Below are 25,517 nucleotides of genomic sequence, written 5' to 3'. Positions count from 1 at the left end.
TTCAAAAAAACTATTTAAAGAGAATGGGATTGAACAGAAATAGTGGATACGGGCTATCAGGTTGTCAAAAGAATTTGCATATTGTTCAATATATAAAGATACGGAAGAAAGGAGAATTATTTTATTGGAACTTCCATAATAAGAGAAGATTCACAAAGTATACTAAAAACCGTCACTTTTTGATGAAATCTGTAAAACATTTAATTGTCAAGAGATAAAGTACAATTTCCCCCCAAAAAATAATTAAAAGTGGCTGAATTCATTTCAAAACTATTCAGACTTGGAAGAATGAATCAGCCCTTTGTATAGCATTTCATTCTGTTCTTAAAGTAATGTAAGGTCAGTTTAAACTTAAGTTCTTTATCAAAGACATCCCGAAATCTAGCATACAAGTGTTCAGCATTAGCTTCTTGTATGTTGGTGGAAATTTGGTGTGACTGGTGACCAATTACAACATCACTGCAGGAGCCAACCCGCAAGTTTCCAAGCCCATCCATAAAATATTCTGGAAAGAGAGAAACAGAGAGAGGCACCCATATGTTAATTATACAAAGCATTTAAGAAAAAATAGCATGCAAGAATTGTATTTATGCTTGTCTTTCTCACACAGGGGAGGTGTTTAGAAAAAAGTGGAATCCACCCAGAAGACCTATGGGGTGAACACAAATGCTACCTTGATGAACGTATCTTTTCTTTTATGTACACTGAGAGCATATGCACCAAGACAAATTCCTTGTGTGTCCAATCACACTTGGCCAATAAAAAAATTCTATTCTATTCTATTCTATTCTATTCTATTCTATTCTATTCTATTCTATTCTATTCTAGAAAGGGAAAAGCTATTTTTTCATGAATACTTCTTATTTTTAACCGCAATTGCACAGGGATTGTTGACTACAAGGAGTTCCTATTCCAGAATTGATTTTGCTACAGAAGTCCCTTCTCAGTAATATGAGAACAGGGCTAGCATGACCTCCGTGTTTACATATATAAATACAAAGCTTTTTTTTCATGGAATCAAAGATAACTATAAGTAAATTCTGTGTGGCAACCTGACCACACAGTTGTTTTAAAAATAAAGACAAGGATAATGAACTATTGATAACATAAACTTTCCTTTTTCTCGGAAAATCATTTTATAGAATTGTTGAGAATCAGAATCTACTCATAACAAAAAAAAGTCAAAAATTCAGAATAAAATTTGAAAAATCTTGAGTGTGAGAATTAAATATTTGCATCTCTCTCTCCCTCTCTCTCTAGTTGATTTCTATAGCCACTCACCTCAACAACTGATTCTAGGTGATGTATATCATAAAAATATAGCATTTGTTCTGATAATATTCATCAATAAATTTTTAAACATGAATTAGCCTATTCTCAAATATTTTCAAAACAAGATTATAATTTAAAAGCTATAAAAGCTAAATTAGAGTTTTCTTCCTGACCTGAATAAGACAGGAATGAAATTTGGAGGATGATGCAGACTTAGGAAATTATTTGGAAGTAATGCTATGAATGAATCTCACATGAACCAATCACCTTTCTGATGTCATTTTAAAAAGCCATTACATTATAAAGAGTCAATTCATTAAAATTAATGAAATTCTCTAAAGCAGCAGTATCTCTTTCTCAGGAGGAGAAGCTTGTGTGAACTCTGAAGTATTCCTCCTGAATCAGTTTTGAAGGATGTGTAGTTCTGAAATATTGTAGTTTGAGCTTCTGTGAGGAATGTATGCAAACAAACCCAGAATGCAGTATGATTTATCTTCTTCTGAAAAGGATTTTAGGCCCAAACATAATTAAATGGAGGAGAAGAATTTATCCTTACCTAAATGAGCCACCCTCTGAAGCTTAGGATCAAATCCAACATGCCTGCTTTCCTCTGTATGAGCTAGGAAGAAATTGACTACACCACTAGTCACCACACAGTTGGGAAAGCCTTCCAAGTGATGGTAGAAGCCATTTCTCAGGTGCAAACAGCTGCTATCTTCTCCTTCCTGGTAAAATATCTTAAACTTATATTCATTTCCATCCACACTGCCTCCAACCTGTAAACCATATAAATTTGTTTTAGACTATTCTGTCTTGCTCTCATTGCTTGTTGGTGTATAAATTTTTAAAGATGCAAAGAACAGAAGTGCTTTTCTAGGCAAACTCTGAGATCCCTTGCAATTTCAGCAAGGGATATTTCAGTGAAATTGGCAAATTCATTAATCTTGTCTACCACATCTTGACATTCCCTGGAATAGACAAAGTATGAAAATCTCCCTGTATGGCACCAACAGACTGAACTTAGAAGAGAAGAGGAGCAGTAACATGAATGTCCTACCACATCCAAGTTGCTGTTCTCCAATACATCCACAAATTTCTCGATCTTCGTTTTTTCAGTGAAGATGAAGTCATCATCTACCCAAAGGTAATATTTGGTTGTGACCTGTGAGATTGCAAGGTTCCTCCCTGCAAACCAACCCTGATTAAAAATCCAAAAAAGAGGGTCAGAAAATGTAGATTAGGAATTAATTCAAATGCTGAGAAACTCTGGATATGGAAAAATCAAGAGCCAGTTGGAAATATAAGAGAAAACAAAAGAGAAAGTTAAAAGTATGAAACAAAGTTATTAGGAGATACCTAATAATAAAAAAGCAACAGATTAACTTCCCAATTTATTAAATTCTTTCAGTCTCTGCTTCCCTCTCTTGAACTCTTGCCCTGCTTTGTTTAGTTGACTGAATACTATTTATTTAATTTAGAATTAACAGGAATGAAGTTAAGCCTGTACAATGTGGCATCAAACTTCTTTCTGCAACCTAATTACGAGAAGACCCAGTTGTGCTGCAGGGGGATTTGAGCTGGTGAGCTGCATAGCTGTTGTTTGGCTTTGTGGTCGTGTAGCACGACCACAAAGTGGTCGCCTGAAGTGAGCTGCATAGCTGTCGTTTGGCTTTGTGGTCGTGTAGCACGACCACAAAGCCAAACAACAGCTATGGCGCTCACCAGCTCAAAACCCCTGCAGCACAGACTAGACTGAGCACAACCAAGCCCCCACCAACACAGGACACCCCCCCATCCAATCAGAGCACAGAAAAAACCCCATCCAATCAGAGCACAGCCAAGCTCCCACCCAATCAGTTCAAACCCCCACTAGCAGTTAAAAGGAAGAAACAGCTGCGATCACACATTGCTCCCAGAAGCACGAAGCTGAAGCCTGAAGATGACGAATGAGACTTCGTCGAAACGTCGCCAAGACACTTCCAATTTTACACGGGAGAAAACCCAAACAACCAAAGACCTATATATATATGTATATATATATATATATGTTTTCTGAGGTTTTCACGGGTGTTTGTATGTAGGTCTTTGCTTGTTTGGGTTTTTTCCCGTGTAAAATTGGAAATGTCTTGGCAACGTTTCGACGAAGTCTCATTCGTCATCTTCAGGCTTCAGCTTGCGGCTTCTGGGAGCAATGCTCCCAGAAGCACGAAGCTGAAGCCTGAAGATGACGAATGAGACTTCGTCGAAACGTTGCCAAGACATTTCCAATTTTACACGGGAGAAAACCCAAACAAGCAAAGACCTACATATATATATATATATACCCTTACATACACACGCACTATACTATATAATGTGTCAAATTTATATTTTGCTGATGAAGAGGCTAGTGTAGGTCTTTCTCAGGCTATTCAAGCTAGTTTTCATCAGCTATTATATATATATCCTTACATACACACGCACTATACTATATAATGTGTCAAATTTATATTTTGCTGATAAAGAGGCTAGTGTAGGTCTTTCTCAGGCTATTCAAGCTAGTTTTCATCAGTTAGCCATACTCTTACTTGGATTTGAACTTGGGTTGCCTGCATATTAGGCAGTTGTATTAACCTCTGAGCCACAAGTTTTCCTCCTTTTATCAGTTTGAGCCAGGGGAGGGATTAAGTGTTTTTCTGTCGAAGCACCTGGTCTAACCCAATATGTATATATTACTATAACAAGATATATGTAATAATAGGGAGGTCTAAAAATTGAAGGGCGGTAGTATTAGCTATGTTTAAACAATATGAAACAATCAAAATGAAATGTAATAACTATGACTAATAATATTATGTCTATTTGTATCAAAACGTATGATACCAAGGTATCACACTATTTACACATTGATATTATAAATAATATAAAATAAAAAACTTGAGGGGGGTGAGAAAGAAGAATAAGCCCCACATAGACATGTGGTACCTTTCCAAAAGGCATAATGTAATGCTGAACATTTGCTTCTTCAATCTTCTCTGGGTGTTCACTGTCATCTGCCACAATTATTGTTATATCCGGATAATATTGTTTTATGCTTTTCAGGAGGATCCGCAGCTTGTGGTAGCGTAAAAATGTTTTTACTGTGATGGTTACCATGTTTCTAATGCTGTTATCTGAGACCCAAAGTAGAAAAAGTAAAAGGGGAGACATCTAGTCAAGCCTAGGGATAACTTCATAACACAATTCAAGACTTTTCTGTAAAACTAGAATTCCCCTTTCGAACCAAAAACTTTGGCTTAATATTGACTGTTATACTACAACTTGTTTTATTTTTCTGAATTGTTAGCTGATATCAAATGAGAAATCCCCAACTTGGACAAAAAGACTATGGAAGGAGAACCTCATTGTGAGCAGTGCAAATCACTCCTCCTCTCATCAACTTTTTTTGGGAAGGCTGAAAGAAATAGAGCTCTCAATTGGAAAAAGTAGCCCCATCAGCCGTATCAGCGGAAACAGGAATAGCTAGATAAGTTTGGGAATGAGGCCAGCAGCCAGAACTATGGTCTTTCTACAGCTAAAAAGTTACCAAGGATGACTAAAGCCCACTAATTGCCAGCAAGTATGGACATCAAGAGCTCTCTGCGGGGAAAAGAGCGAAGGAGTAAAATGTAAAAGTATACAACAATAAAACCAGAGTGATAAAAGATAAGGCATATGGTAGAGAAATAAGCTGTGAGGTACAAATGAATAAGAAATAAGACATGTTATAGAGTTAGAAATTAAGAGTCATAATTTGTGAGTAAAATATATCCTTATTTTTACCACCTGTAATAAATGGAGATAAAGTTCATCTTTTATGTATTTATTTTGTCTTCTTTTTTTTTTTTTTTGAGATGGCTAAAATCTCAGCCTTCTTGAAAGACAATACTCAAGAAAAATATTTAAAAGAATGGAAGAATTGGATTGATTATATTCAAAATAGATATCAGATTAAGAAATTGCCTTTGAATGAAGGACGTTGTTTTTGATTTTAATGGAAGAAGTCAGGTTATGTGAGGGAGAAGGATTATAATTGTGTTAGATTTTAAAAATTTAATGTATGACTGTTTGTTTATTGAACTATACCTTGTGTTTGCTCCGGGAAGTCAGGGGGGAGGGGGTTTTTGAAGGGAGGGGAGAAGGAGGGGGAGGGGAGGGAATTTATTTAATTGTTGTTGTAAAACCTTTTCAATATTTATTTTGTCTTCTTGATTAAGACTTCCACAAGAAAGCAAATTGTGAATCTAGTTATTTATTTAGCAATAGCACTTAAGACTTTTATACCACTTCACAGTGTTTTACAGCCCTCTCTAAGCAGAGTCAGCATATTGCCCCCAACAATCTCGGTCTTCATTTTACAGAGTCAGCATATTGTCCCCAACAATCTGGGTCTTCATTTTACCGACCTCTGAAGGATGGAAGGCTGACTCAACCTTGAACCTGGTGAGATCTGAACTGCCAAATTGCAGGTAGTCAGCAGTCAGCAGAAATAGCCTGCTGTACTGCATTCTAACCACTGCGCCACGACAGTTCTTTAATAAATCAATTTATTTGATTTTTTAAATATTTTATTTTATTTAGCTGCCCATTTCAGCAAATGACTCTGGGGGGGCTCTTTATATTACATTTAAAAACATTTTAAAACTATAAAAACAGTAAAAACCATTAAAATAATTAAAAAACATTAAAACATCTAATTCGAGGACATACAAAGCAAGACATCTGGCCTTTTAACCATGTAGCCAGGAGGTGGGGCCCTTGGTGCATATAGTGCCTCTGACTCGGGAGCATATCCAGGTTTTTAAACTTTTATGGAAAGGTAACAGTGTCAGGGCCATTCTCATCTCAGAAGGGAAGATGTTCCACAGAGCTCGTCAGCCGACATTCTTTGGCTGATGAGATCTGCAGCATGCCCATCGTATTTGATCTATTTGGGTGGGCAGAAAAGGGGGTCCCTCAGGTTTATTAGTTGCATGTATGTAACTCACCTGGCCCTGAGTCAAATAGCTTAGGAAGGTGCAGTTGTCGAATGGTCACAGGAAATCTAACAAGGTAAGTTCCATCTGTAAAGTTCACTAGGAAACAAAAGGTAGTTAGTTGGCTGTCAATTTTATGGCTATGTTTGGCAATATTTGTCATCTCTCGCTCGCACTCCATATGTTGCAAATGAGAAGGAGAACTACTCCCTTATCTTCCAATATTGACAGTTGTCATCAGAGTTGATGGGAGTTATTCAATATCTGAACCAACAAAACTCCCTGTCTAACTTTGTATTCTCTTTTTCATACATCTCACCATGACTAATAAAAGTAATGCATCATTAATCTGTCTCACTCATATATGCATGTACACACATGCAAACAAACAAAATGGGCTTCCTGTGGTACTTAAAAAACTGAAATGGCACAAGTCATACTGTTCCATCCCTTGGGGATAATATAGAAAATGATCAGTGATCACCTCCTGCTTTGATTAGATTTCATTAGAGGAAGGATACATGATGAAATCTCTCCAATAAACAACTAAAGATGCAGTAGAGAGCAATACTTTATATTTCACCCAAGCAATTTCGACCAATTTTCTTATTTTATTTTTTGGGCTTTCCACTCAATTGTATAGCAGATTCTTCAATCTCTTTTGTATGGCTTATTTACATTTGGTAGGGTTAGGGTTAGGGTTAGGGTTAGGGTTAGGGTTGGGTTAGGGTTAGGGTTAGTCCTTACCTAGTTAGGTTGTTTTATGTCAAACAATGATTATGTTTATAAAACTGAATGTACTTTATGTACAGATGTATGTAAAGTATGGTACATACTTTTAAATAAAACCAGAGGAACATCCATTCTGACTGACAATAGTATCAGTTCATTTAAGAAATGCTTGGAACTGAACCTGAAATTTTTTGACATTAAAACATAGACATAACTGCAAAAGCAATCAACATTGTCCTGATTTCAGTGCGATACAAATCTCTTGGTCACAAATGTCATTTCTGAAAAAGAATGCTGTTTGTCTTTTCAGTTTTTAAAATAGATTTTCTCCCAAAGCTTCAAATTGGGAAGGTCAAACAATCATTTTTGAAATTTCCAAAATAATGTGGCTTTCTAATGGGTTTTTTTTTCCAAGGGAGAACAAGTTTTGAGAAGACAAAAAGTTACTGTTAACTAAAAGATACGATGTTCCTTCTTCAACTCTAGAGCAAGTCAAGTCAAAGGTGAAATCCAAAAGTGAAGTCCCAATGAAAGGCTTGTCTAGTAGGACATATTCAAACTTACTCATATCCGCTACATCTAGTAGGTATTTTGTACTAGTGTATGTAACATGTTCCAGAATGTGATTCAAAAGCTTCACATAGGAAGTAGTGATGACCAGCAATTTTGTCCCACGTCCTTGGACCACTTCTTCAGAAACATCAGCAAGGGTATTCAGATTACCAAAGGATGCTTGTAGAAGCACCTGCAAATTTTTTTTTAGAAAAAAATCAACGAAATTTTCATTTTCCAGCTATATTACATCAACCAAAACATTTGTCAATATTTGTGAGCCTGAAATCAGGACCATGAGCAAATGAAAAGTTATCCATGGCAGCTAATTTCCTTTTGTTATTATTTTTATGAGGGTGGGATGATAAGAAATATAAACATTGCCTTTTCTTCTCTACAAGGACTTAAAATCAGGAGTTTGACGGTGCTTTTTCTGACTAACAAAGTTTATTATAAGCTTTCTTGAGCTGATCAGATCCAAAGAATGCATTAGATAAACTGAGTTGTCACTCACAAATGCTTATACTTTTTAATAAAATTTGTAAGTTGGAGAAGAGGATGCTACAGACTCCCACTGATTTATTGTCACCCTAGTGTCCCTCCTACAATGTCTGCAAAGGCTTAAGAAAATGATTTAGTTAGAATGTTGCTTTGTGTGGACCTGTCCAGGGATATTTTTAACACAGATTTGAAATTACAATACACAATGAATATACTTAATGATTGTGCATTCACTTAAGGATCACTCTATTTGCTTGCTAACAGAAAAGGTCATAAAATAGGGTGCAGTCACATGGCGACCTGCTTAACGATCAGCATAATTTGCAACCATAATTTTAGACTCGGAGAACAGTTGTACCTTGAGGACTACCTGTTCTCACTTTATCTCTTTGAAGGAAGAAGAGAAACAGATGAAAATTTTTGGCAAATTTCTAATATTCTGTTTATTGGCAGTAGATCAGAAGAAATACTAATTTGAAGAAGACTAATTACATTCAATAAATTTACTGCTGACATATATATTTGACATATGTACGTACATATGTATGTGTGTGTCAAATATGTTAGGAATGCCCCTGTTAAGGACAGGATAAAGAAGCTCTGATTTTTTAATTACTGTCAGCACACATAGTCCTTTTTAATAACCACCTTTTCAGAAACTGTTTGAACTTGTGACAGCACTGAACAAACAGTAGTTATGACCAGTTCTCAAAATTCCAGGCACTGCAGCAACTCCAGGTCATAGCTTGGATTTCTGACCATTGGTATCTTGAAGCAATGTGATCATGATTTTGAACTTCCCTGCCAGCTTCCCAAAAGCAAAGTCAATGGGGAAACCAGCAGGAAGTTGGAATTTTTTTGCTTAACATGAAGTTTTTGTTTAAAAGCCCATGTGGTACTTGCTTAACGACAGTAACCAGGGATTGCCAGAACTGCTGTGACCAGGTGTCATGGTCACATAGCATCATTTTAAACAATCACATCATTTAGTGATAGAAATTCCAGACTCCATTACTGAAGTTAACAAAGAACTACAGTATCTATATTACAAGTCATTTTTTGTCTGCAATGAAAATTCTTTTCCATCCTGACCTATATTTACATGTCTTATGCTGAGTCTAACCAACGTATTGAGTTAAACCATTAGGGGTTCAGATATCTATGATTTACTGCTTAGTCCTAATAGGGGAGCCTGACACTGGCCATTGTTTCACAAATCTCACATAGGGACCTGGACTTTGTGCATCTATGCTTTCAGAGACATAGTTGTCTTCTCCTGTTCCTGGAAATCTGTTTTTTTTACAGATGGAGAGCACTTTCATCAGCTTTTTCTACCCTGAGCCCGCCAGCTGTTTAAATAAACTTCCAAAAATCCACAGCAATTGCTGTGCTAGCTGCGGACTTCTAAGAATTGAAATCTACATCTATTGGAGGGTTCAAACTCATGACGATATGTTGTCACATGGTGTACCGTGACTTTTTTTTCTTCACTAAACTGGGGGTGGGGGTGGCCAGTGTGTGATGCATCTGGTCTGTAGGCTGCAAGTTTGACACCCCGATCTACTTGATGCTTAGGTGGTGGAAGATGGTTTTTATAACCCACTAACCTTAGCTGGGAGGAATTGAAGGGGTATACTTACATTTAAAGTAAGATGTATTTTAATATTACAGGAAGCATTTTAGGCATAAAGACAACTGGTGATCTTGGGCAGTGTCTCTCTCTTTCAGCCCCAGGAAGAAGGCAATGGCAAACCACTTCCAAAATCTTGTCAAGAAAACTGCAGGGACTAATTCAGTCACTAGCTAGGAGGTAACACTGACTCACATGCACACAAAAACTAAAATGCTGCCTACTTCTCTTTTCTGAAAATCTAGAATTGCTCCAAAACCTGAGAAAGCCACATTACCTTTAGAGTTTCTCTACTTGTTCCATGGAAACCTAGCCCTTAAAAAAAAGAAAAAATAAATAAACCCTTTTATTCAGTGAATGATAAGGAGCCAACTAATGTGTTTTGCTTTTTAAAAGTTTAGTATAATGCATTCCAGATTGTTCTGATTGCTACATACTTTCAATGTATGTAGGGAAGCAAAACTGGGAACAACTTATGGACACAATCAAAGAACTATGAAACAACCAAGGGCCCATGTTTCACAGGATGCATTTCTGCTGACAAGTATAAACTGCAAGATAAGAAACTGGATGGTCAATGAAGCCTTTTGAGATTTCAGTCACAGAAGATCATATTTTCTAGTTTTACTTTTTCAGCTAGTTTTTCAGTCTTGTTTTTATATACTTTCATATCTATTTTCTCTTGCAAAGTCAAATGGTGGATGCTAAATATAGATCATTCAGTCTTTTAAGAACCCTTTATCTCTAAATGGAAAAGTAAGTCCAGCCAACAAAGTGGAAATGTTTGCCTTTCAGAGCCAGCTAAAACCTTTAGGCAGTATACTTAGCTGAGAGTTGAAGTTTCTCCTTTAGATCTTGTTCTTGACCTACCTGGAAGTATAATGGTGTGCAAGGGCATCACCTCAGCCCCTTGAATGGGATAACTCAAAGGAATATTTGGTTGAGCAATAAGGATATCTTTTTTCTCTAATGGATGCCTAAGACAAAGTAAATAAAAAAAGGAGACTCTTTAAAAATCAGTATGAACAGTTAAGAAAAAGGGAGTTGTACTAGAACTCATATCTATATTGTTTTATGGAAAGCCAGGTGTGTTAGATGTTTTGAATTTGTCTTGAACTAGGTTAGACTGAGAGGTAGTGGTGGGTCCAAAATTCCATGATTTGGGGATCAGGTTTTCCTAACACCAGATTTTGTCCTCTTAACATAACAAAGCATGCACATACAATAGACCAGTTCAATATGCACACTTGTATTATTTAATTGACAGTTAAAAAGCCAAAACTATTTAGGCCAGAATCTTTTTTAAAAGGGAGGTAAGAAAGTATTTTTAAATTTAATAACAAATGATGAGCTAACATTTGAATATCATAAAAACCTTCTCATTTAAAAAAAAAATCCTTAAAACTTTCCTACTTTTTGTAGTGTAGTAATAATATGTATAGTTATTCTGGAAACTCTGCAAATCAAAGTTATGGCTACACAGGTCAGATTGTTTCAAACAGAATAGAATAGAATAGAATAGAATAGAATAGAATTGAATTGAATTGAATTGAATTGAATTCTTTATTGGCCAACTGTGATTGGAATTTGTCTTGGTGCATACGCTCTCAGTGTACATAAAAGAAAAGATACATTCATCAAGAATCATAAGATACAACACTTAATGATAGTCATAGGGAAACGGTCAATATAAATCGTAACGATACAAACAACAAAGTTACAATCATACAGACATAAGTGGAAGGAGATGGGTGATGGGAACGATGAGAAGATTAATAGTAGTGCAGATTTAGTAGTAGTTTGACAGTGTTGAGGGAATTATTTATTTAGCAGAGGGATGGCGTTTGGGGAAAAACTGTTCTTGTGTCTAGTTGTTTTGGTGTGCAGTGCTCTATAATGTTGTTTTGAGGGTAGGAGTTTATGTCCAGGATGCGAGGGGCCTGTAAATATTTTCACAGCCCTCTTTTTGACTCGTGCAGTATACAGGTCCTCAATGGAAGGCAGGTTGGTAGTAATTGTTTTTTCTGCGATTCTAATTATCCTCTGAAGTCTGTGTCTGTCTTCTTGGGTTGAAAACACAATGAAAGATGAAAATACAAATCCAATGGGCTATCTTCAGAAACACAGCTGTAAATTCTGTGTCACAAACATTAACTGGTATGTTCAAACCCTTTGTATGTTAAGAAGAAAATTCATCAAAAAAATTCTGACCTATGAAAGCCTGTTCCATTATATGAGTCTCATTTACAATACTGCATAGTTACCTTCTCTGATAATGTTTGAATTCCTTCTCACGTCTCTGCTTTATGGATTCAAGTTTATCTTTATCTATATAGTTTTCCATTTGATAGACGGCCAATTTACCAGTTTGTGAACACTCACAGTGATTCTTTGGACCTAACCTTGGGGAATAGAGGAGAAGAATCATCTAAAACATTTACCAAAGATACATTTAATGCTTTGCCTAAAATTATCTAATAATATGTAAAGTGATTTTGTTCACATTGAACTATTGAAATATTTCTAACCACCTCTCCCTCCTCCCCAGCTTTCATGGTTTTCTTGGGTAAAACTATAAAATCTTCAAGCTAAACTGTCTGTCTATTTGTATCTGTCTGATCCATCCACCCATTCTCCCTCTTTCTTTTCATCCATCTCTTTCTCCAATAAAACTTGCTTAAATGAATCATTTTTATTTTTAATGGGGTGTGTGTGTGTGTAGAGAGACAGAGGTGCAAGTCCTGAGAACCAAACTCAAATTCAGGATATTAAGTGCAAAAATGAAGTCACTTAAAAGTGAGGTTGAGGGAATAGAAAAAGAATGAATGTTCGAATTATTGAAAAATAAATATGTAGGCATGTCAAATAGAACTGAATAGAGAGAAGGTTACCTACCGTATATACTCGAGTATAAGCCGAGTTTTTCAGCACGTTTTTTGTGCTGAAAAACGTCCCCTCGGCTTATACTCGAGTCTACGTCTTCGGGAACCCCGCACAGGAGGGGGTACCGAACGGACTCCCATGGGAGGGACGGGGAGCGGGCCCGCCGAGGTCTCGCGGGATTTGTCGCCCCCAGGCCGGCCCCCATTCCCGTGTCTGGTGGGCGGACGGCGCAAACTTGGCGGACTGTGCATTGGCGCGGGGAAGCCCTGGTGGTGCAGTGAGAGGGCTGGGCAGGGGAGCCGCCAGCCTTCTCGGCTGAGGGAGGGAGGGTTTCCCCGACCGCGCGAGCTCGCCGCCGCGAGAGCCACCCCAAAGGCCAGAAGAAAAGGTCATTCCATCGGAGTAATGGAGCGAAGGCTCCTTCCTCTCCCGCCTTACCCATGCTGTGCGAGCCCGGCTGGGCTGCAACCCCGCCGCCGCCGCTCCTTCCTCAGCCTCCCGGGGCTCGCGCTCTAGCAGCCGCCAAGCTCAGGCCGGACTCAGCAGCTCCCCATCAGCACTCGCACGGCGCGATTCGGGCAGGAGGAGTCGGGCTCGCTCTGTGGCGGTGGCGGGGAAGCCCTGGCGGTGCAGTCCTTCTCGGCTGAGGAGGAGGGTTTCCCGACGCGCGAGCTCGCCGCCGCGAGCCACCCAAGGCCAGAAGAAAAGGTCATTCCATCGAGTAATGGGCGAAGGCTCCTTCCTCTCCCGGAAGGAGCCTTCGCCCATTACTCGATGGAATGACCTTTCTTCTGGCCTTGGGTGGCTCTCGCGGCGCAGAGCGCAGCGCCATCCCGCCCGCGACCTCAAACTCGCCCGCTTGGTAAATTGAGACGCCCGGTGAACAAACAATGCAGCAACTCAGAGCAAGCCGGCCAAGCTCAACCAGTAGAAAAAGGTTCTCCTGTCGCCATTGTTGCTAGGCAGATGTTCAGGCGCAACGGAGAGAGAAGAGGGGGAAACCTCCTCCTCAGCCGAGAAGGACTGCACCGCCAGGGCTTCCCGCGCCAATGCATAGCCTGGCGGGAGTTACTGCAGCTCACCGGCTCCGCCCCAACTGGTGGTGTTGGGGCAGCAGCTGCCGCTTTCTAGCAAAAAGGTCGCTCGCCCAAAACTCCTCGCCTTCTCCTGGAAAGGGCTGGATGGCTAGGCGGCAAGGGTTGAATAAGGAAGCAAGCCAACCTCCCTCCCTCCCTCCCTCCTCTCCCCCGCAAGCGAAAGAGCGTTTTCCCGTTGGAAGAGAGACAGAGAAAGGAGGGGCCGTTCCTCCCCTTCTTTCATTCTTTCTTCTCCCTCCGTGCTTCAGAAGCTGGGCGTGTGTGTGCGCGCCCTAGTCCCCTTCTGTTCCGCGGCGCTGGAAGAGAGAGAGAGAGAGAAAGGAGGGGCCGTTCCTCCCCTTCTTTCATTCTTTCTTCTCCCTCCGTGCTTCACCGTGCTGGGCGACCTGGAGCAGCTGCTCTTCAGCCAGATGCTCGGTGAGTCAGCCCGCCCCTTCCTTCCGTGGGGGTCTGCCTTGCTGGTGAAGGTTATTGGGGCTTTTGAGCAAGGGAGGAGGAACGAGCACCGCCTTCGCTGGCATTCCGGGATTTCCCTTTGTTTAGAGCTGGGAATCCTCCTTCCCCTTTGCACTCCTCCCTCCCTCCCTCCTCTCCCCCGCAAGCGAAAGAGCGTTTTCCCGTTGGAAGAGAGAGAGAGAGAAAGGAGGGGCCGTTCCTCCCCTTCTTTCATTCTTTCTTCTCCCTCCGTGCTTCAGAAGCTGGGCGTGTGTGTGCGCGCCCTAGTCCCCTTCTGTTCCGTGGCGCTGGAAGAGAGAGAGAGAGAGAGAAAGGAGGGGCCGTTCCTCCCCTTCTTTCATTCTTTCTTCTCCCTCCGTGCTTCACCGTGCTGGGCGACCTGGAGCAGCTGCTCTTCAGCCAGATGCTCGGTGAGTCAGCCCGTCCCCTTCCTTCCCGTGGGGGTCTGCCTTGCTGGTGAAGGTTATTGGGGCTTTTGAGCAAGGGAGGAGGAACGAGCACCGCCTTCGCTGGCATTCCGGGATTTCCCTTTGTTTAGAGCTGGGAATCCTCCTTCCCCTTTGCACTCCCTCCTCCCTCCTCTCTCTCCCTCTCTCTCACACACACCCACACACACACACAGACTTCTAAAGTCGATTGGCACAATGCTAAGCAAACACAGCAGTGGGTCAAGGGTGAAGGGCTAGGAACCTGGCAGGTGAAAGGTTGAGCGACATGAAGGCAAAGACCACAATTGTTTTAAGAAAGAAGCTTTAGCAGGAGGGGGATGGGAGGGTGTTTTAAGTTTTGGCAAACAGCCAGGCCAACTGTATTGGAGAAGGTCACACAACTGGCCTTAACATTTTAGCTGCTGTCTTTTTCCTCACACTTGGGTTTAATGATATTAGAGATCCTTATTGCCCTGCCAAAAAAAAAAAAAAAAGAGCCACCCCAACGTCTATGAAAATTAACCTTCTCTGCCAAGAGACACTGTGCAGGGTATTTTCACTATTGGTGTGCATACAGGCTTAGATTTGTGCTGGGTTCTTAGTGCTTAGAGCACTGACCTTCAGAGGCACCCTGGTCCCTTGGAAGCTAAAGGAGGACTCATTTTCATGCTTGCAGTTGTATTGTCAATTTCTGTGAGACAATGTTGTTGAAGTAACTCACTCACTCATTCATTCATTCATTCATTCATTCCTTGTGTGTCCAATCACACTTAGCCAATAAAAATTCTATTCTATTCTATTCTATTCATTCATTCATTTTATTTTGTCAAATACATATTAAATAATTATATAAATATAAGCATGAATTGAATACATAAAAGGAATACAACTAAAGGGAACATTAGGACAGGGACGGTAGGCACGCTGGTGCTCTTATGCATGCCCCTTACAGACCTCTTAGGAATGGGGTGAGGTCAATACTAGATAGTCTTTGGTTAAGGCTTTGGGGATTTTGGGAAGAGACCAGAGTCAGGTAGCACATTCAGGCATTAACAACTCTGTTACTGAAGTCACATTTTCTGCAATCTAGATTGGAGGTTCACTTTAAGTTTGAATCTATTGTGTTCTCGTGTATTGTTGTGGTTGAAGCTGAAGTAGTCATTGATAGGAAGTACATTGTAGCAGATAATTTTATGAGCTATGCTCAGGTCATACCAAAGGTGGCGTAGTTCTAAATTTTCTAAAGCTGGGAATCCTCCTTCCCCCTTTTGCACTTTTATTGTTTTTTGTTCAAATAAATATTCATGTTATTTTACTTGGCTCTATCTTTATTTTTTACATTGACCAGTAGCTGCCTCATTTCCCACCCTCGGCTTATACTCGAGTCAATAGTTTTTCCCAGTTTTTGTGGTAAAATTAGGTGCCTCGGCTTATATTCGGATCGGCTTATACTCGAGTATATACGGTACTTGTGCAAAGAAAATGAAAGCACAATGGAGGAATGTTTGAGTTCAAAATACAAATAGAAGATTTGATTGAACATAAACAAAGATTACATTAGATTTTTGGCCAAACATGCAAAATGGTGTCCGTCTGCTGACAGTGTATTTATGTAACGTTGACCTTTATTTCAAAGGTTCTTAGTCTGATTAGGGAATAGAGTACCAAAATAATGGAGAAGTGGGCTTTTAAAGATGTCCATTAATGTTTAACACCTGGGCTGCAGGTTGAGCAAGCTGGGATAAGTTGGATGATATAATATAAATAAATAAATAAAGTGTCTGTATAACAGTACTTATAAGTAAAAAATAATGAATACATTGCATTCATAAAAATACTTCTCCAAAGACCCATAAGGAAGAGGTGCTAGTAAAAACGATCCAAAAGTTGTTGGTTATTTGTGATTCAAATTGCTGTTTAAATTTATCTACCAGACATGGTAGGTAGAGTGATTCTATTAGGCTCACTATATCCTGCAAGCATCCACATATAAATATTATGTTGAATTATATTATTAAAACATGGAATTTATTTGCGGGCTGAGCAAAGAAAATAATATTTATGTAGATAGTAATAAACTTATTTTCTATGTTAAAGAATAATTCAGGGTTTTGCTATCAAATTTTGAAATGTGTTTATATTCTAAGCCATTAGGTGGTTTACTACTAAAAATAAGTGGATGAAGCTATGTTTCTATATAGTCTAGAAATTATTTTCCAATATGATGTAGATTTAATTGAATTAATGTTATCTTAATATTATGTGGATTCCCTCCCCTTCCTTTTTTCTCCCTTTATGTTCAGTTTATTTTAATCATTGTTTGTTTTTTCAAAATACAATAAAAAATTCTGTGGTTTTCTTTCTTGTTGTTTCTAGGTTCATTAATAAAAACTTGGGTTTGACTAGTTTTTATTCTTTAGGAAACAAGAGAAAATCCTCTTTGTTGCAGAGCTGTTTTATTGAGAGGCAGTACTGATTTTAATTATTTGTTAAATTATTTATTTAAACTGATTAAATTAAATAGAGATGTTTTAAATGTCATCTGTAATCTGACAAAGATTGATAGTGATTATAGTTTTATGCTGATAGAGTTATTGTTAAAGAAGACCAAGAAAATGACTTTCTAATGATTGAATTATTGAACTAATCTGCAATACTGCATTCTACAGATATGCAGATGATACCACTCTAATAGCAGAAAGGGAAGAGAAACTAAAAAGCCTCTTGATGTGGGTGAAGGAGGAGAATGCAAAAGTTGGCTTGAAACTCAACATTAAGAAAACTAAGATCATGGCATCCGGCCCTCTCAATTCCTGGCAAATTGATGGGGAAGAAATGGAGGTAGTGACAGATTTTATTTTCCTGGCCTCTGAGATCACCGCAGATGGAGACTGCAGCCAAGAAATTAAAAGACGCTTGCTCCTGGGGAGGAAAGCTACGGCAAATCTAGACAGCGCACTAAAAAGCAGAGACATCACCCATAGTCAAGGCTATGGTTTTCCCAGTTGCAATGTACAGCTGTGAAAAGAAAAAGAAGGAAAGAGAGCAAGGAAGGGAAAACAAGGAAAGAGAGGAAGAACCTCTCTGGATCATAAGAAAGGCTGAGCACCGAAGAATTGAGACCTTTGAACTCTGGTGCTGGAGAAGACCCCTGCGAGTCCCTTGGACTGTAAGGCGAACAAACAAATCATTCCTAGAGGAGAACAACCCTGACTGCTCTTTAGAAGGCCAGATCCTGAGGATGAAACTGAAATACTTTGGCCACCTAATGAGAAGGAAGGACTCACTGGAGAAGAGCCTAATGCTGGGAAAGATTGAGGGCAAAAAGAAGAATGGGACGACAGAAAACGAGGTGGCTGGATGGAGTCACTGAAGCAGTAGGTGTGAGCTTAAATGGACTCCAGAGGATGGTAGAGGATAGGAAGGCCTGGAGGAACGTTGTCCATGAGGTTGCGATGGGTCGGACATGACTTCGCAACTAACAACAACAACTGCATTCTAACCACTATGTCACAAAGGCTCCATTAATCCTATCAGAATATGAATATTTCTACAGGATTGTGTACATTAGAATAAGACTCAAAGTACAATTTTCTGTATGAATTATTTTTCATTCAATCTACACTTGAATGAATTTGACAAATATTTTTTTCACTTTCCATCCACACTTTTTTCTTTCAGACTCAGACAAGTTTATCTGTGTTATCTTTTCCCTTCTTCCCACTTGACCCATATCTAGATGTAAGAAGTTTTTACACTTTTTACTAATGTCCATATTATGTTTATTTGGATTATAGGTCAATGTGTGTGTGTGTGTGTGTGTGTGTGTGTGTGTGTGTGTGTGTGTGTATGTATATATACCAGAGGTGGGTTTCACATAATTTTACCACTGGTTCACTGCTCACCAAAAATGTGAGCGTGCATGCACTCTTGCTTCTCTCTCACGTGCACTTTCCACACATGTGCTTTGCTCGTGCGCACGGCTTGCACGCATGTGCATAGCTTAGAAAAAGTGGCTAAATAGGACGGCATAGTGCTGGGGCAGGTGGGCAGGTCCAGATTGTCACTACCAGTTTGCCCGAATCAGTCCAAACTGGTTGAATACCACCACTGCAGGACTTTGCTCAGAATCTGACTCCCTTTTATTATAATCTCTTTCCTACCTATTTACCTACCTTCCTTCCCTTTTTTCCTTTTCTTCTTTTTCCTTCCTCTTCCTTTTCCTTTCTTCTTTCTTCCCCTCTTTCCTTGTTTTCCCTTCCTTGCTCTCTTTCCTTCTTTTTCTTTGCCTTTCCTGTCCCTTCTTGGATGCTCAAATGCAAAAGGGGAAACATTTCTCGATGCCTCCTTACCTTGTGATCAAATTGCTAGTAGTTTGTGGCCAAAGACTGAGAACAAACCAGGCTCAGTTTACCTCTTGCTTGCATTTAATGGGAGAGCCCACAGACAACAGCAAAACTGTCAAAAAGTTGGCTGTGATCAGAGCTCCTCAGTTTTTTATGTACAACAGCTTTAGCGTTTAGGAATTGAGGTAAATTAGTTGCTTTTTTATTAATACATAATCCTTAAAAGGGCTCTCCTGTAGGGAGCCTGCCATAGTCTAATTCAGACTGGAAATATAGCAAAGGAAAATATTTTCCCCATACTGCTTTATCCTGTTTTCCTCACTGGAAATGGCTGTTTGCAACATACAAGGAGAGGATACTTTCCTAAGAGCTCACAATTCAAAAATACCGATGTTAACTTGGATTTATTTATTTATTTATTTATTTATTTATTAAACTTTTATACCGTCCTTCTCCCGAAGGACTCGGGGCGGTGTACAGCCAAGATAAAAAGCAATAAGTATACAAAGTTAAAAATCAATTTAAAATACCTATTCAATAGTGGCCGAATTAAAACCGTCAAATTGACCAACCTAAAATACCCCATATAAAATTACAGAAAATTTAAAAATTTAAAATTTAGAAATTTAAAAAATCTAAAAAATCAGTCCAGTCCCGCTTGGATGAATAAATAAGTTTTTAATTTCCGACGAAAGGTCCGAAGGTCAGATATTTGGCGCAAACCGGGGGGAAGGTCGTTCCAGAGAGTAGGAGCTCCAACAGAGAAGGCCCTTCCTGGGGCCGCCAGCCGGCATTGCTTGGCGGACGGCACCCTGAGAAGACCCTCTCTGTGAGGCGTGCGGGTCGATGGGAGGCATAAGGTAACAGCAGGCGGTCCCGTAGTACCGGGCCCTAAGCCATGGGCGCTTTAAAGGTGGTAACCAGAACTTGAAGTGCACCCGAAAGACCACAGGTAGCCAGTGCAGACTGCGCAGGAGTGGTGTTACCCGGGAGCAACGTGGTGCTCCCTCAATCACCCGCGCAGCTGCATTCTGGACTAGCTGAAGTCTCCGGGTGCACCTCAGGGGTAGCCCCATGTAGAGAGCATTGCAATAATCCAGGCGAGAAGTGACGAGAGCATGAGTGACCGTGCATAAGGCATCCCGGTCCAGAAAGGGGCGCAACTGGCGAACCAGGCGAACCTGGTAAAAAGCTCTCCTGGAGACGGCCGCCACATGGTCTTCAAACGACAGCCGCCCACCCAGGAGACCGCCCAAGTTGCCCCCCCTTCCCGTCGGGGCCAATGACCCACCCCCAACAGTCAGCTGCGGTTGCAGCTGACTGTACCGAGATGCCGGCATCCACAGCCACTCCGTCTTGGATGGATTGAGTCTGAGTCTGTTTCTCCCCATCCAGACCCGTACGGCCTCCAAACAACGGGACAGCACTTCGACAGCTTCGCTGGGGTGGCCTGGGGTGGACAAGTACAGCTGAGTATCATCAGCGTACAGATGATAGCTCACCCCAAAGCAACTGATGACCTCGCCCAACGGCTTCATATAGATGTTGAACAGGAGAGGCGAGAGAATCGACCCCTGTGGCACCGCACAAGTGAGGTGCCTCGCGGTCGATCTCTGCCCTCCTGTCAACACCGTCTGCGACCGGTCAGAGAGGTAGGAGGAGAACCACCGATAAACGGTGCCTCCCACTCCCAACCCCTCCAACCGGCGCAGCAAGATACCACGGTCGATGGTATCAAAAGCCGATGAGAGATCTAACAGGACCAAGGCAGAGGAGCAACCCCTGTCCCTGGCCCTCCAGAGGTCATCCACCAACGCGACCAAAGCTGTCTCCGTGCTGTGCCCAGGCCGGAAGCCGGACTGGAACGGGTCTAGATAGACAGCTTCCTCCAGGTACTGAGGAAACTGCCACGCCACCACACTCTCTACAACCTTCGCAATAAAGCGAAGGTTGGAGACTGGACGGTAATTACCCAAAATAGCTGGGTCCAGGGAAGGCTTCTTGAGGAGGGGTCTCACCACCGCCTCTTTCAAGGCGGCGGGGAAGATCCCCTCCATCAAAGAAGCATTTATAATCCCCTGGAGCCAGCCAACGAAGTTCTGTCTGTGACAAAACAGAACACAACATTGCTTTCTCCTTTGAACTGGGGTATCTCCAACCAAGTTGCCCCTCCTTCCTTCCTTCCTTCCTTCCTTCCTTCCTTCCTTCCTTCCTTCCTTCCTTCCTTCCTTCCTTCCTTCCTCTCTCTTTTCTTTCCTTTCTGTTTTTTTTAAGCTGCCAAAGACGCCGACAGAGACTTCCCATTTTGACCCCTCCCCCATTGTTGCTTCAGCGTGGTTTTTAGCTCATATCTCCCAGACTCATGTATGTTTGTGTGTGTGTGGATGTGTGTCCCTTGCAACCCGGCACTGTGAAAGAGGAAAAGATCGGTCCCAGGGAAAGGCCAGCAAATGGGAACAGGAAGCACCAGTGCCACCCGTGGCCAGTCTTAGATCTGCGCTGCCGTTTCGGCTCCGTCCCCTGGCCATGCGCACAGCGTGCAAAGGCTGGCATCCTGGATGAAGGGCAATGCTCAGCAAGCAGTCTCCAGGGATGCCAATCGCCAGGCCCTGCATGCTCTCCACCTCTTGTGCGCACACCCAGGAGGTGGATCCAAGGCGGTACTGCAGATCTAAGGCTGGGCCTGGGGCGTCACTCTAGGTGAGAGGCCAAGGCAAGATAAGGAGTGGCTGGGAGGGCCCATGTGGGATGGGGGAAGGGCCAGCCAGTGGTGCTATCAACCGGTTCACCAAAGTAGGCAAAAAGTTAACAAGGGGTTCATCCAAACAGGTCTGAACCGACTGGAGCCTCTGTGTGTGAGACACTAAGAGAGGAAGACTCACCAGGCAGAGATCAGCTGGGTTGCTGGGCCATGGTAGAGGCAAGCGAGGGAACCAAAAAGCAGCAGCAGCTATGCCACAGGCATGACTGTAGGCATTAGTCAACTGTGGGCAGGATGAGATAAGGAATTGGGGGCGATGTGCGGCGGGGCCAGCCAGAAATTTAAGAACTGGTTCGGCTGAAGTGGTTCAAACCGGTTGAATCCCACGATTGGTTGTAATCCAATGAAACTAAAAGAGATTCTGGGTGTGGAAAGGGAATTTGCTAAATACATAGATGGTGGTTAATGCAAACAAGTTTTAGTTTAGTTTTTTTGGTTGTGAGGCAGTTTTCATGATAGCTCAGCAAACAAGGAAATTGGATTTATAACATTTGTCAATACACTCAATGGAACGTATATGGAAAACGTATATAGAATTCTATTTTTGATCTTGAATGTATCTTCAATAAAAAGCCTTAAGATTTTGTGGGCAAGTCCAATAAAAGAAGCATTCAGTGAGAAGAAGTCATTTACTGCTTCATAAACCTTTAAGAAAACATTTTAAAATGTTATAAATCCAATTTCCTTGTTTCCTCAACTATCATGACCAACAGCCTCATAACCAATAAAATTCTAAACTAGAACTTGTTTACATTAAGCACAATCTATGTATTCAGCAAATTCCAGGAGAATAACAATCAAGATTAAATCTTTTTGGATTAAAAAAAACCCTGAAAAATCACACAGTAGAGTAATGTCATCTTCTTATATACAATGATTTCACATGATTTTTCCATTTGTATGTCCGTAAAGCCCAAAGGAAAGTTTATGCTTTCAATCACTTTTTTAATTTTCTGTATCAAAATACATACTTGATTCCCATATTTTCTAGCTTTTCCAACAAATATTTGAAATTGTTTTACACTATTTTGAGAATTTAATTGGTGTGTTGTACATCAGCAGTACCTCATTTTATCAAAATTCTCCTTAAGATTATAATTCAGTGTAAATTTCAACCCTTTTTTCTACATGTTCCTCCACTGGTCCTACTTTTATACTATATCAATTTTTTGTCTATTTTGTCATAAAATTTTAGACTTATTCATGCTCTATTTACCTTTTCAATAAAAGTTTACACATTTTAGCAATAATATGATCATAATTTGTACATCATATTTATTTTTACTCATATTTATTTCTGTACCAAAGATAGTTTGTAGTATTTATTTTTCTGTTTTCTTACTGTACTTTTTCCTTCTTTTTCCTTCTCAGCACATTTTATAATAATAACAACAACAACAACAACAGAGTTGGAAGGGACCTTGGAGGCCTTCTAGTCCAACCCCCTGCCCAGGCAGGAAACCCTACACCATCTCAGACAGATGGTTATCCAACATTTTCTTTAAAATTTCCAGTATTGGAGCATTCACAACTTCTGCAGGCAAGTTGTTCCACTTATTAATTGTTCTAACTGTCAGGAAATTTCTTCTTAGTTCTAAGTTGCTTCTTTTCTTGATCAGTTTCCACCCATTGCTTCTTGTTCTACCCTCAGGTGCTTTGGAGAACAGCCCGACTCCTCTTCTTTGTGGCAACCCCTGAGATATTGAAACACTGCTAGTCCTTCTTTTTATTATACTAGACGTACCCAGTTACTGCAACCATTCTTCATATGTTTTAGCCTCCAGTCCCTAATCATCTTTGTTGCTCTTCTCTGCACTTTCTAGAGTCTCAGCATCTTTTACATCGCGACCAAAAACTGTATGCAGTATTCCAAGTGAGAGGGATCTCACAAATACTACTATTGAGCAAAGTATTTTTATTCTTCCTTGATTTTGTTTTGTTTTTCTAATTTTCTATTTCTGTTTTCTTACTGTACTTTTTCCTTCTTTTTCCTTCTCAGCACATTTTATAATAATAACAACAACAACAACAACAGAGTTGGAAGGGACCTTGGAGGCCTTCTAGTCCAACCCCCTGCCCAGGCAGGAAACCCTACACCATCTCAGACAGATGGTTATCCAACATTTTCTTTAAAATTTCCAGTATTGGAGCATTCACAACTTCTGCAGGCAAGTTGTTCCACTTATTAATTGTTCTAACTGTCAGGAAATTTCTTCTTAGTTCTAAGTTGCTTCTTTTCTTGATCAGTTTCCACCCATTGCTTCTTGTTCTACCCTCAGGTGCTTTGGAGAACAGCCCGACTCCTCTTCTTTGTGGCAACCCCTGAGATATTGAAACACTGCTAGTCCTTCTTTTTATTATACTAGACGTACCCAGTTACTGCAACCATTCTTCATATGTTTTAGCCTCCAGTCCCCTAATCATCTTTGTTGCTCTTCTCTGCACTTTCTAGAGTCTCAGCATCTTTTTTACATCGCGGCGACCAAAAAACTGTATGCAGTATTCCAAGTGAGAGGGATCTCACAAATACTACTATTGAGCAAAGTATTTTTATTCTTCCTTGATTTTGTTTTGTTTTTTTCTAATTTTCTATTTCTGTTTATCTTTAAACTTTGTATTTTTGAAAATAACTAAAAGTAGATCAATAAAGTATATAAAGTAATATCACCTTCCTAAATATATATTATATTAAGGAAGGCATAACAAAGGTCAGCAAAATTTGCACAACACCTGAAAGAGAAACTTTCTTGCTTTCCCTCCCATCATCAAACTGATGATGAACCAGAACTAGCTTTAGTAAAGGAAACAGCTACCTTGGGGTTCACTAGCAGTCATTGCTAAGGAGAAGACCTGACCTTGACAAATTATGGTAGAATTTCTACTTCTCCTGAAGAAATTTGAAGAAAATGGTCAGCCATTTCCTGAACCTATTAATTGAATGAATGTTTAATGGCCTTTTATGCCCTATTCTAGGTGAAACTTAAACAAAAAAAGCTTGTATAGTCTTCTCTAGCCACACTTTTGGTTATGCTATCACATGATATAACTTCTTTAGATGGGATTTCATTACCTCTAGGCTCCAGAAATACTCCATGCTGTATTACTGCCACAAACTATCTCTTTGGCAAGTAGCTGAGATTTTCACGACTTTACTACTATTGGCAGAAAGAGAACTGTTATATTTGCTCTTACATACGTACACGCATCCAGCATCCAGCTAAACTTCCTATTGCACTGCTTTATTTCTACTGAAAAAAATTTTTATTTCCACTTTCAAAATTATTTTTTAACTTCTAAGCACATATGAAAGTAGGCATACTTAGGATCACCAATCATAATTAACAATTGTATTCCAAAGTCACGTGTTTATACTGGTCTTCTCTAATTGTCTAGCTTGTTCTTACATCTATAATCAATATTTTAATAGAAAGGAAGATTCAGAAATGTGTTAAAAATTACCTCTGTTAACATCCCCTTGCAGTTTTACATGCTCCTAAAGAATTGTACTTACAAAACTTACCACATTCCATCAAATAGAAACATGAATTTGCTTTCTTCTTCTGGAAGAAGTTTAAAAAGAGATGGTTCCTCTAGAAATTTCCACTTCATTTTGGCTTTGGTATGCTTTTTTACCAGTATGAAGGTGGACGGGACCATAATCACACAAACTATGACTGCACATAAATGTTTGGATCTACAGAAAAACAGGAAAAAAAATCAGTTTCTAAACATTTTACCACTTACCTATAATGAAGCCACGTTTTCTTGCTGAAGGTAAAAGTATTTGTGTGGGATATAAAGGAAAGCAACACTGATTCCTGGAATGAATCAATACAGATTTGTTCAACTCAGATTTATCCAATGC

General features: G+C 40.1%; 1 protein-coding gene across 2 annotated transcripts; it reads right to left on the bottom strand.

Annotated features, from left to right (window-relative positions):
• Nucleotides 1-189: 189 nt before the first annotated feature.
• Nucleotides 190-25,517, bottom strand: B4GALNT2 (beta-1,4-N-acetyl-galactosaminyltransferase 2). Of its 2 annotated transcripts, none has more exons than XM_058181627.1 (10): nucleotides 25,397-25,517; nucleotides 11,946-12,083; nucleotides 10,552-10,658; nucleotides 9,959-9,996; nucleotides 7,563-7,743; nucleotides 6,279-6,365; nucleotides 4,237-4,424; nucleotides 2,330-2,470; nucleotides 1,829-2,048; nucleotides 190-505 (listed from the first exon to the last, which is right to left on the bottom strand). In XM_058181627.1, the coding sequence occupies exons 2-10, from the start codon at nucleotides 12,023-12,025 to the stop codon at nucleotides 294-296; spliced, it is 1,254 nt and encodes a 417-aa protein (XP_058037610.1). In that variant the 5' UTR covers nucleotides 12,026-12,083; nucleotides 25,397-25,517; the 3' UTR covers nucleotides 190-293. The 2 variants fall into 2 exon arrangements, with proteins under 2 accessions (XP_058037610.1, XP_058037609.1); XM_058181626.1 differs by having other exon boundaries at nucleotides 25,173-25,499.

The sequence above is a fragment of the Ahaetulla prasina genome, chromosome 4 (assembly GCF_028640845.1).
Source record: "Ahaetulla prasina isolate Xishuangbanna chromosome 4, ASM2864084v1, whole genome shotgun sequence".
In the NCBI taxonomy this organism is placed as follows: domain Eukaryota; kingdom Metazoa; phylum Chordata; class Lepidosauria; order Squamata; family Colubridae; genus Ahaetulla; species Ahaetulla prasina.
Note: the sequence above shows the minus strand (reverse complement) of the source record. Positions and strands in the feature narration are given on the sequence as shown.

Bases quoted from the DNA above. Each gene is read 5' to 3' on its own strand.
- B4GALNT2 (XM_058181626.1), bottom strand. From the start codon at position 25,309: ATGGTCCCGTCCACCTTCATACTGGTAAAAAAGCATACCAAAGCCAAA. The intron at 12,084-25,172 runs GTAAGTTTTGTA...CTATTCCCCAAG, and splicing joins TTTCTATTTGATGGAATGTG to GTTAGGTCCAAAGAATCACT. The intron at 2,471-4,236 runs GTACCACATGTC...ATTTTTAATCAG, and splicing joins ACATTATGCCTTTTGGAAAG to GGTTGGTTTGCAGGGAGGAA.